Source organism: Ursus maritimus, unplaced genomic scaffold (genome assembly GCF_017311325.1).
Source record: "Ursus maritimus isolate PB19 unplaced genomic scaffold, ASM1731132v1 scaffold_30, whole genome shotgun sequence".
Lineage (NCBI taxonomy): Eukaryota > Metazoa > Chordata > Mammalia > Carnivora > Ursidae > Ursus > Ursus maritimus.
In genome coordinates, this window is record NW_024425564.1 from 2,954,988 (window position 1) to 2,966,120 (window position 11,133).

Genomic DNA, 11,133 nt, shown 5'->3' on the forward strand with positions numbered 1-11,133 from the left:
TTTCTTTCTTTCTTTCTTTCTTTCTTTCTTTCTTTCTTTCTTTCTTTTTCTTTTTTCTTTTCTTTCTTTTTTTCTCTTTCTCTCTCTCTTTCTTTTGATTTTTAAATAAGCTTCACGCTTAACATGGGGCTTGAACTCATGACTGTGAGATCCAGAGTTGCATACTCGGACTGAGCCAGCCAGGTGACCCTCCCCAAAAAAGTTTGATGCAAAAAATTGAAAAGTGTGAAAATACTAACTTTTGGGGAGGAAATATAATGCAATGGGAACACTCACGCAGAGCTAGCTGGTAGAGGGTATAAATTGATACAACCCTTCTTGAAAAATTGGGCATACCTTTTCACCCAGCCATCCCACTCCTGCATAAGGATCCTAGAGAAAGTCTCCTATATCCTCAAGGGAGAGGTGCACAAGAACACTCATGGCACAATGTGGAAACAATTTCAGTGCCTACCTATGGGCAAATGGATGGATAAAACTGCAGGATATTCATGAACTGGGATACTATGCAGCAGTGACAAGGAAACAGCTCTCCACACCAATAAAGGTGAATCTTTCGATGGTGGGGGGTGGGGAGGCAAACCACAGAATACAAACTGCATCCTTCCAGGTATATGGAGCTTAAAAACATCCCAAACTACATTTGGCCTACTCATTATCTGGCTTGCCTTGCTAGAATATGATACCTGAATATATGACAGAACTAAGGCGAATATCCAGGAAATGATGCACAAAATGCAGGGATACTTGCCTCTGTTTGGGGGAGAGTCTGGGATTGGGGAGGGGCATCCAGAACATCTAACCTGTTGGTCACGTTCTATTTCTCAGCCGTGCGTTTTGTTTTATAGTTCTTTCTACTGTACACGTATAAAATGCTTGTAAGTTTTCAATATGTTACTCATGTTAAATTCAGGGGAGGCCATTTGCTAGAGAGAAATTTGGAAGTCAAGGAAGGAATAGGGGTTCTTTTTTGGGGGGGTTGTTTTTTAAGATTGGAAGGATTAGAGCACGTTGAATATGATGGGAAGGAGTGGGGGGGAAGGCCATATCAGACGAAGAGGCTAATTAAGGAGAGAGGCCATTAAAGAAGGGGATGGGATCCAGGACAGAGACTAACGTTGACCCTAGACGGGAAGAAAGCCATTTTTTCACAGCATCAGCAGGAAAGGATGCGTGTGGAAACAGGTAAGCCTGGGAACATTTCGCGGCTTATAGTTTCTCTACATGGTGGTAGTGAAGGCATCAGTGGCCCAGCCACCAGTATCAGACCAACACAGCATGGGGGGCGGGGCGTATCTGATCCTTGTCCCTGGTTCTAGGCACAGAGCTACTAAAATCCTTGCACTTGTAGGGCGCCGGGGTGGCACAGTTGGTTGGGCATCCGACTCTTGGCTTCAGCTCAGGTCGCAATCTCAGAATCCTGAGCACAGGACAGAGTCTGCTTGAGATTCTCTGCCTCTCCTTCCCACTGCCCCTCCCTTCTATTCTTGAAAATAAAGAAAATCTTACAAAAAATTGCAATTGCCTGATAGAAGGGCCTTTTGTTATTCATAATAAGCTCCTCTCCCTTACCCCAGAGCTTATGCTGATTAGGGGACTCTTGGTGGATGGTAGACAAGCTTCCATATGGGGGCGCTAGTGGCCAGAAGGGCCAAGCCATGATTAGGGGGTTGAAGAAGGAAGAGAGGGGTTAGGGATTGAGTTCACTCACCAATGGCCAATGATTAATCAATCATGCCTACATAACGAAACCTCCATAAATGCCCCTAAACGCCAGGGCTCAGAGAAATCCGGGTTGGTGAACACATCAAGGTGCTAACCGGGCGGCTTGCCTAGAGAAGGCCCAGAAGCTCTGCACCCTTTCCCCCCCATACTTTGCCCATTGGTGTCGTAGAATTAGTTGGTATCAGAAAGAATTCGGTGCTTCTGCTGTTGGGGCCTCAGAGATACCCCAGTTCAGTTTTGGCCTGAGATTCAAAGATTTATGACCCTTGAGGAGGGTCTCACTTAATTACAAGGAAAAGTATATTTCTGGATTACAGACTCAGACCCACACAGCTTCTGGAACATGACCATTTATCCTATGCCCATTAAAGAATCCATGGGCTATGGACATCCTGTGTGCTCTACCCCACCACTTGCCTCTGGGCTCACCTGGATTTTAAGCCTGAATTTTCTGATGCCCGAGAAAGCTTTAAGTGTGTTCAGAGCTTGGATTTTGACACTGTTGTCCTTGTCATCCAGCATGAAGCCCACCAAGTTGATGTCATCAGCAGTACAAGAGGAGGCCTGGGGTGGGCCAGGAGAGACAGAAGAGGCAGGAGAAGCGGGTGTCCTGGGCCCACCGCCCCCCGTGTCACCAAGACCCCTCAGCACAAGCCCTCCCGCCCTCCGCCAGAGAGACAGGTCCCAGGACAGAGTCTGGCCAGCCAAGGCGGGTAGGGATCGCTGTGGCCCCCAGGGGCCGGGCTGGCTGGGAGGGGCCTCCGCTGTCCTGCGCTCACCTCGGCCTCCAGCAAGTACACACAGCGCGTGATGCTGTGCAGGATCATGCTCTTGGCGTACTCATCCTGCTTGGACTCGAGAGAGTTGAGGAGCCTCCGGAGCTCACCTGAGTCCCGCCCGTGCCGCTCGCGCTCCACTGCCAGGCCTAGACAGCCACCCCAGCCCAGTTCAGGCTGTGGACTCCGACGTGATCAAAGAACGGGGTTGGGAAGTGGGGGAGAGGGACCTGGGGACAAGGCTGTCTTGCCTTTTCTGCAGAGACCTGCTTGCTCCCGCGGGACCACCAGGTGCAGCTGAGCCGTGTGCACGGCAGGAGGGGCGCTACGGCTAATGGCGTAGCATTCAGGTCCTAAGTGTCCTAGGTTCGTATATTTACTGTGACAATTTTCTGGCCCACAGCACTCGTGTGTGCTATTTCGTCATTATCAGTACATGGCAGTGCTATCCCAACAGATGGCAACGAAAAGTCTTGCAGAAGGGTGCCTTTTCTACTTTGCACAAAGTTGCCATGTGGACTAGCGGAGGCTCTGGCGCGCAGGTGGCCCAGTTTTCCCTTAGGGAGAACTGCTAATGCCAAGGCTCCAAGCAGGGGTATCCTGGGAGCTAGAGTGAAGGCAGAGTCTGGAGAGCTGCTGGATGAGTCCTGAGGATCCCCCTGAGGGCCATCTACTCCCTGGGGACTCTAAGCTAGCATCTCTACAGTGGGCTTGAGGCAGATGGAGAAGAGAAAGGAAGGACAGAGGAACTTGAAGGAGTCACCTTTGGGCCCTCCCACACTGGAGGCCTCGGGAGCAGGTGCCTCCTGGGGCAGAGCCCTCTCCCCAGGGCCCGTACACTCACGGGCGATGCAGATGGGTGAGGCCGTGCAGAGGGGCGGCTGGCATTTGATGCCAGCCCTGATGGCCTTGTACAGCAGGTAGATGAACCCAGCCCCTGTGGCCAAGCCCACTACACCTTTGCGGATGTCCATTTGCCCCAGGTACTGGGGGATGCTCATACCCATGTCGTCGGTGTGGCCTTGCGCCCGGGTGGGAGCTAGGCCCAAGGCACCTGGCAAGGGCCTTCTGGAACCAGAACTCTGGCAGGGCCAGGAACCAGGATACGGAATCAGAACCTGGGCAACAAAGGAAACTGGGGAGACGGGATGGAGGGCGGTGATCAGGAAACGGGGCAGCCAGGAGCGCTTGGAACAGGAGAAGGTTTGGCTCCAGAGGCTGTCAGAAAAGAAGCTTAAGACTCTAGGAGAATGAAAAGTCTTGCGGGGGAGGGCAGGAAGGTCCTTCACATCCTCTTTTCTTTAGGGGAGCCAGGTTCGTTGGGCCTCAGCAGGCAGCCCTAGAGGCTGCTTTCCTCCATTAGAGGGCAGCAGAGGCCCAATTTCTGGGTTGGTTCCTTCAGAAGTTTCTGGGAGGGGTGTTTGGGATGTGCCCCTTGGCAACACCATTCTCTCACTCCTTGGCCTCCCATCTTTGATTTCTTCGCCATAGATTCACTGCTGGGCCTCGGGGTGTTTCTGCAGGCAGGGCCCCCCTTCCACCAAGGGGAGCACTTTTATAAAGTTTTGCAGTCCTCAGGCAAAACCATCATCTTCCAGCAACTGTAGTTCCCCTGTACTGGGTAGTAAACTACCCAACGGGCCAGAAGCTCTTAAGGGGAGCTCTCTCTGCATCTCCAACATCCAGTAGAGTCTTGCACGTAGTAGGTGCTCAAATCATGACTTCTGTCATCCTTTGAGGACTTGAGGGCAGAACCATGACAGAGAATCTGGGTACAGGGGCTCCAGGCCCATTTAACCAGTGTGACCCTGGAGAAGGAAGGGACTGCCCCTGCCTGGGTCACAGTCTGTGACTGTCTGCCACCTGGGCGGATCCACCGTTACCATTCTGTAACTCCAGGATTACAATTTGGGTAGGTGAATGCCTTTACATGATGGCGGCCTAAATCTGGGAGTACCGCAGTCCAGTGCCCGGCACCCCGCCCTACCCACCCCTACAGGATGAGATGAGGCTTGAGGCGTCCTGTGGAGTCAGAAAATGCCACCATCCCAGAAACATGAGAGTCCAGCTTTGGAGGACTTGGTCTCCTCTAATAGGTTGGGGCGGGTGAGAGCAGACCCTTCTCTCTTTCTCCCCTTCCCCGCTTGTCCCCATACCCTGTGGCCTTGCCTCCTTGTACAGAACAGAGAGGTGAGAGGTCCTGAGACAGGCTCAGGCCCAGAGCCAGCACGAAGTATCATTGTATCAGAATAGGGCTTCACCTGCTTGGCTTTGAGCCCCCGTTGGAAAGTTCTAGGTCCTGGGCTACACCTGGGCTTGAAGGAGGCGGGGAAATAGGGAAATAGCATCCTCGAGGCTGCTACAGCCAGCCAGGCCTGACTGCTCAGAGCCTTCACCTATCACACCCCAGGCTGTAGGCAACACTCCCAGGCGGCTCTTCTTTTCCTTTCCTCTCTACTGTCCTCGGCCCTCTCAAGGTCATTCGTAGCACGCTACCCCGCCCCAAGGTGGGGGACTACATGGATTCTGTGATGAGAGGCCTCAGGAAGTCTCTTGCTGCCATGGAACCACCTGTCATGCCCCGTGAACTGCAGGCAGGAAATGGCTGCCTGATGGGACTGCTTTAGGTTCCAAGGCTACTCTAGTGGATCTGAGGTAAGATCTTTCAGAACAAGGTTCCTGCCCTTCTCTGAGGTAGGACCCAGAACTGCTGGCCTCTCCAGTCCGTGGACTTGATTCTGCAACCCTCATTTCCTAAGCAAATGCAGTGCTCACCTATTCTTTTAAGACTTCCAAAGGAAGAGTTCCTTCTTGGCTTTAACCCTCCTGCTACACCTAAATCCTACTTCTTTTGGTTCTGCTCTCAAATGACACAGAGGGATGAAGAGGCAGAGGCCATCCCCAGAGGGACATTTCATTAGTCCACAGCACAATGAAAAAAAAAACAGAGGGAAGTCCATTTGTTGGTGTAAAGCCAATGACTGTCCCTTCTTGGGAGTGACTGCTTTTGATTTAGATGAGGTCTTATTTTGAGAATTAAAATGTACTTGCTTTTATGAAACGATGGTGCTAATGGATAGTGATTGTGTTTTGAATGTTCTTAGGGTGCATAAATTAAAGCTGCAACTTTGTAGGAACGTGGCTTTCGTTTTCTTTTTTTTTTTTTTTTTTTTAAGATTTTATTTATTTATGTGACAGAGAGACAGCCAGTGAGAGAGGGAACACAGCAGGGGGAGTGGAAGAGGAAGAAGCAGGCTCACAGCGGAGGAGCCCTGATGTGGGACTCGATCCCGGCACGCCGGGATCACGCCCTGAGCCGAAGGCAGACGCTTTAACGACTGCGCTACCCAGGCGCCCCTGGCTTTCGTTTTCTTGCTTTGTTTCTTCTGTCAAATCCAAAGATCTGGAATCACTGACTAGAGAGAAGTCTGAGATTCCATATACACACAGTCAGCCGCCAAGTTTCTTACCTGTCCTCACCAAGGCAAAAAGACCTGGGCTCCCAAGTACACACTTTTCTGTCACCTGTACTGGCTTTCTACTTTCAAAGAACCCATCATGGTAGGTGCAGTTTAGTTCAGTGAAGGAGAGAGTGGGCTCTGGCCAGGGTTCAAAACCAGTTCAGCCACATAGCTTTGTCCTCTCTTTGTACCTGACTTTCCACACCTGTAAAATGGGAATAATAATGTCTGCCTCATGGGTTGTTTGTGATGATTAAGTACTTGAAACGGTACCCAGTACCCAGAGCCCATCAAATGTCAACTGTAATAATTACTATTACAAGCAGGTTTCACCTGGACAAAAAAGTTGGGTGTGGGAAAGCAGTGAGTACACAGATGGTGGGCCTCAATGACACCCCAAAAGACACACTATTCATCCCGTCTACCCCTCCCACTCTGCTCTTCTTGAGGCTAATCAATCTCAACGACCCTAACCCATTTAGTTGCCTTGAACAATTCTGGAGGCTTCTTAGAGGCCCTCCCCCAAATACTTAAACCAGGAAGGCTAGTCCCCTCAGCCCATTCCCCACCTATGAAACCCCAAACTACCAGGCTCTGGTAATGAGTGTTTCAGCCTAGTTAATTAGAAAAGCCTAATATGCTATTGGGGGCCTACCTTGCAAGACACAGTGCTAGGCCCTTATGGTGGGTGACTCTGGAGGGGACCGTCGCTTGTATGCACAGGAAAAGCCAGGGGGAAATTAGCATATTCTATAATGAAAAGCTGACTGGAGTCCCCGATGGGCTTGGGTTTGGGCAAATTCCATAATCTGAGCCTCAATTTCCTCCTTCGGAATATGGGTCTATAGACACCTACAGGGAAGTGCTGTCAGACTGAATGAGAGAACGTCTGTTGTGACTCTCCGCGAACAGGGTCAATCCATACGTGCGAGCTCCCCCCCCCCCCCGGTAGAAAGCCAGAAATTTAGAGAGGCGAAAGGCTGGGGGTGCCGCCCGTGCCCTGACGTGGACCCCACACTCTCCGAGACCGTCCCTTCCCCAGCTGGCGCTTACCCCCGCCCGGGAACCAGATTCGGGGGCCTCTCGGTAGCTCGTTACTCCAGCGCTCGCGTGGGGACGGGGAGAAACGCGGCGAAAGCACTGGGAGCGGCGCCCCCAGAGGAGGAGGGCCCGGTGGGGGGGGCGGAGGCCGCTCCTTTCCCCGCCCCGGGCCTCCCTCCCTCCAGCCCCCCCTCCCCGTACTACCTCCTCCCCAGGCGCGCATCCGGCGGCGGGCACAGGATGTTCTTTCGCTCCCGTCCCCCCCCGCCAGCCCGCCCCCGCTCTCACTTTCCCTTCGCTCCCATCCCCCACTCCCGCCGCGCCCGGCGCCGGCACCTTGTTTAACCCCTCCTCTCCCGCGCTTTGCGGCGCCCCGGCGCCCCCTGGGCTCCCACCCTTCCCGCCTACCCCCCAGGACGCGGAGCATGCCCTAGGGCTGCCCGGGAAGGGGCGGGCCCGGGCTCAGCGCCGGCCGGCGTTCTCAGGATCCATTGGCCCGGCGGGGGTGAAGGGGTGGAAAGGGATCCCAGAGGCTGAAGCCGGCATTCTCCGGACCCCCGCCAGTTCACCGGCGCCGGGTGGGCTGGGGGTGGGCTGGCAGCCCTCGAGCTAGCCACGCGCCCTTGGGGGGGGGCGGGGCGGAGGGAGGGCGGCGGCCAGGTGGGCGGGGTCAGCTCCAGGACCGGAGGCGGGCGGGAGGGTCGAGGACCCCAATGTCATCCTCTCCCCTGGTCAGGGTAGGAAGGGGCCAGGGACTTCGGGAGAGGATGGAGAGAGGTCACGCCCCTCACGTACACGTCACAGTTTCCAAGGCAACCGAGGGCGGGAAAGCGGGCTGGAGAAAGGAGGCTTTAGAGAAAAGAGGCTACCGGAGGCTTTGGGACCCGGGTGGGGGTGGGGAGGCGGCGGGGGCGGGCTTTTCAATCTGCTTCTCCTCTCGCTGCCGCTGCAAGAAACTGAGGGGAGGGCCGGTTCTGCTCATTCAACAAACGCTCATTGAGCTTGAGCTCTGCTTGGCGCCCCGCTTAGGCGCTGGGCTATGGCTGCTCGGGATCCGAACCCTGCCCCCTCATCCGTCATTGTGAGTTAGGGTAGGAGGGCCTTGCGCCCCGGGTCGCGTCTGTGGAACCGGTGTAATGATTAATAGTGTCCTTTTTCGCGCTTGAAAGTGTTCCGGTATGGGGGAAACTTTGTCCCCCAGTACAGGAAAGGCTCCAACCATACTGGGAAGGAAGACAAGCCCTTGTGAGATCACTATGCAACAGGCACTTTCTTGGCCCTTTGTATTCTCTGTGTAATCTTTGCCCTTGGTTCTGCAAGGTAAGTATCACTAGCGACTTTTATAGATGAAGAAACTGGCTCAGAGAGGTTGGGAGACTTGCCCAAGGCCAAACAGCCAAGTATTGAATCCAGATCCAGGTTTATGTGGCCTCCAAAGTTGGAGTATCCTACCTCATGCTTCCTTCTCAAAATAAATAGATTATGTTAAATAAGTAAATAAGAGATACTATCACTGCCACGAAGGAGCTCATAATCTATGGGGTTGCAAATATTACAAGACATAACTAAGCAATAAAATAAAGAGGAGATTGAAGGCGGCTCATAAGGCTCAGAGGGAAGCTGAGAAAATGATCAAAGTTGGGTGGAGATTATCAGAGCCTCCCTGCAGGAGATAGATTTTGAAGTGCTGGGGCCAGGATCACTGTGTGTGTGTGTCAAGAAAGATTAACAATCTAAGGGCATCAGACCAGGCACCCAGAGCTAGGCAGGCTGGAATCTCCAGTTGTGAAAAGATCCCTCTAAACCCAAAGTCACTGGCTGTGCCCACTCACCTTTCAGCCTTCCACCCTCCTCAGTGGTTTTCTGTTTCTTAACGGAAGCACAGGCTCCCAGCAGGCAGCTGCATTCATTCCACTCTACACTGAAGGTCTCTGCAGTTCGCATTTGCCACAGACTCCTTGACGTTAACTTGGATGTCAGCTTCTCCCTTCCCCACCGTCTCTGAAGATTTGGTGGATAAAAAATTGTGACTTTTCAAAACCAAAGGGCCTGAGCAAGTATTAGGAACCAACAGGCTCGATGGGAATGGGGAGGCTGAGTCAGGAGAGAAAGATGAGAAAGGAGTACAACCAAGTGGCTTGGTCACTCCACTAACATCTGCTCCCTTCTGCTCTGTACCAGGCCCAGGGTATACCAAGGATCTGTGATCTGGGCACACCAGGAATGAGTGCGGGGCCCTTCATGTGAAACACACAGCTGAGCAGCTGGTGTACCCAGTGTGCTTGGTTGAGGAGTCTGAAGCTGAAAGCATACACAATAAACAGCGTTCGCGAAACATTATTCCAGTAGGCTAGGTAGGGGAAAGGAAAAACGTAGGTCAGAAAGGTGTGGCAGAGGCTATGGGAATTTGAGCCAAAGGTGGAACCTATGGGGATAGAGAGGAAAAGGCGAATAAGAAAAATAAGAAACAGGGGTGCCTGGGTGGCACAGCGGTTAAGTGTCTGCCTTTGGCTCAAGGCGTGATCCCGGCGTTCTGGGATCGAGCCCCACATCAGGCTCCTCTGCTGGGAGCCTGCTTCTTCCTCTCCCACTCCCCCTGCTTGTGTTCCCTCTCTCGCTGGCTGTCTCTCTCTCTGTCAAATAAATAAATAAAATCTTAAAAAAAAAAAAAGAAACAATACGTCTTGTAATAAAAGTAACCAAGGGAGGAATTTGGTAGTAGATCAGGTATACGATGGTGAAGGAGAGAGAATAGTTAGAAATTAACCCACCTTCCTGGCGAGTTTGGGGAATGGGAGAGTCACAGGGGGCAATGCAGAAGAGCTGATGTGAGCGACATGAGGACGAGGTCAGTCACTTCCAGGTCATGTGAGGGCAAGTGTCCCCTAGGTGACTGAACTTGGAGATAGGGAAGTCCAGAAGGGCAGTGGGCTGCCTTGTGAGAGTGTCCTTGTCACCGTAGGTATGCAAACAGCTTCAGAGCAATGACTGACCTGGGATATCATGGACAGATTTCATACATCGGGTAGAAGGTTGGAGTTGATGACAGTTGAGCTACCTCCTGGCTGGGAGATTCGGTGAGCGCTGGCTGGGTGAGCACACATATGGGAAAATGACTATCTGTGTGGGAAGGGGGTCCATGGCCCAGGCCTGCATTGGCATCCATCTCCTCAGAGGATGCCAGAGATGCCATCAGATGGCCCAGGGGCCTGAGGCCCAGGTGAGGCACTTCAGCTGCCCCGGGTCCCACCCCCAACCCCACCCTCTAAGGCCCTGGAGCCCAGGCCTGTGCTGGCTGCCAGGGCCTTTCCTGGAACTCAGCAGAGGACAGAGCCCCTCCCTGCCAGCCCTGGCACACTCCAGGCACAGCGTGTCCCTTGGGGCACCTAGCAGACACCCCAGGAGGCTAGGGTGTGGGACAGGTCTCCGCCTCCAGGAAGAGTCCTGCTCTGGGCTGCCATCTGAGCTCCCTGCCCTGGGCTGTCATCCTCACAGTGGCCGTACCAGGACAGCCGGCACAGAGGAGGAAGGAGAAGTTTTGTGGCTGGGTGGCAGGATTCATGGGTCTTTGTTGTGGCTTTGGGTGGGAGGGTGGGTAAGGCAGAGAAGCAGGGTCTCAGGCTTCAAAGCACCTCCCCACCTGCTTCTCCCTCCCTCTGAGGAAATCTTCAGGGGCCTAGTGGTTTTGAGGGGTGGGGACAGGAAGAGACTCTAAACTCTGGGTCAGCCAAGGACAGAGGTGGGGGAGATCTTGCCCTATATCCCATTTCTCTCAGCATCCTCTTCCTGTGCTCCCCACCACCCTAGAACAAATTTCTACCCCCATCTGCAGCGATGAGTTGCATCCTCCACACCAAGACCTCCAAAGGCCTCCCAGAGTGGTGGGCTTTGGGGGAAACAGGAAGCTGCAGGCCAGGCCACACCTGCCAGATGGCAGGAGAGCGCCCCTCCCGGGTGGACCGAGCCTGCTCCGCTGGGCTGGGGGCCGTGAGACTCTGGAAACGCAGGGGCGAGAAGGCAGAGGGATGCGCAAACGGGCCACGTGGAGGTCCCGCGCGGCAGGCAGGGGCGGGAGCCCAGGAGCCGGCCGTGCGCCCGCCTCCCCCCCCCCCCCCCCCCCCCCCCCCCCC

General features: G+C 53.8%; 1 protein-coding gene and 1 long non-coding RNA gene across 2 annotated transcripts in view; one reads left to right on the forward strand and one right to left on the reverse strand.

The window, feature by feature from the left end:
• ARMC12 (armadillo repeat containing 12) overlaps window positions 1-5,669 on the reverse strand; it is a 12,397-nt gene extending 6,728 nt beyond the window's left edge. The window contains exons 1-3 of the mRNA XM_008693398.2: window positions 3,265-5,669; window positions 2,505-2,650; window positions 2,155-2,289 (exon numbers count right to left, since the gene is read on the reverse strand). Of these exons, the coding sequence (XP_008691620.1) occupies window positions 2,155-2,289; window positions 2,505-2,650; window positions 3,265-3,508 (525 nt within the window). The 5' untranslated portion in view covers window positions 3,509-5,669. The remainder of the gene's footprint in view (window positions 1-2,154; window positions 2,290-2,504; window positions 2,651-3,264) is intronic.
• A 2,283-nt stretch (window positions 5,670-7,952) lies between these two features.
• The window catches only part of LOC103665455, a 4,412-nt gene continuing 1,231 nt past the window's right edge, over window positions 7,953-11,133 (forward strand). Inside the window, exons 1-2 of the long non-coding RNA XR_569292.2 lie at window positions 7,953-8,323; window positions 9,966-10,080. This is a non-coding gene — a long non-coding RNA (uncharacterized LOC103665455). The remainder of the gene's footprint in view (window positions 8,324-9,965; window positions 10,081-11,133) is intronic.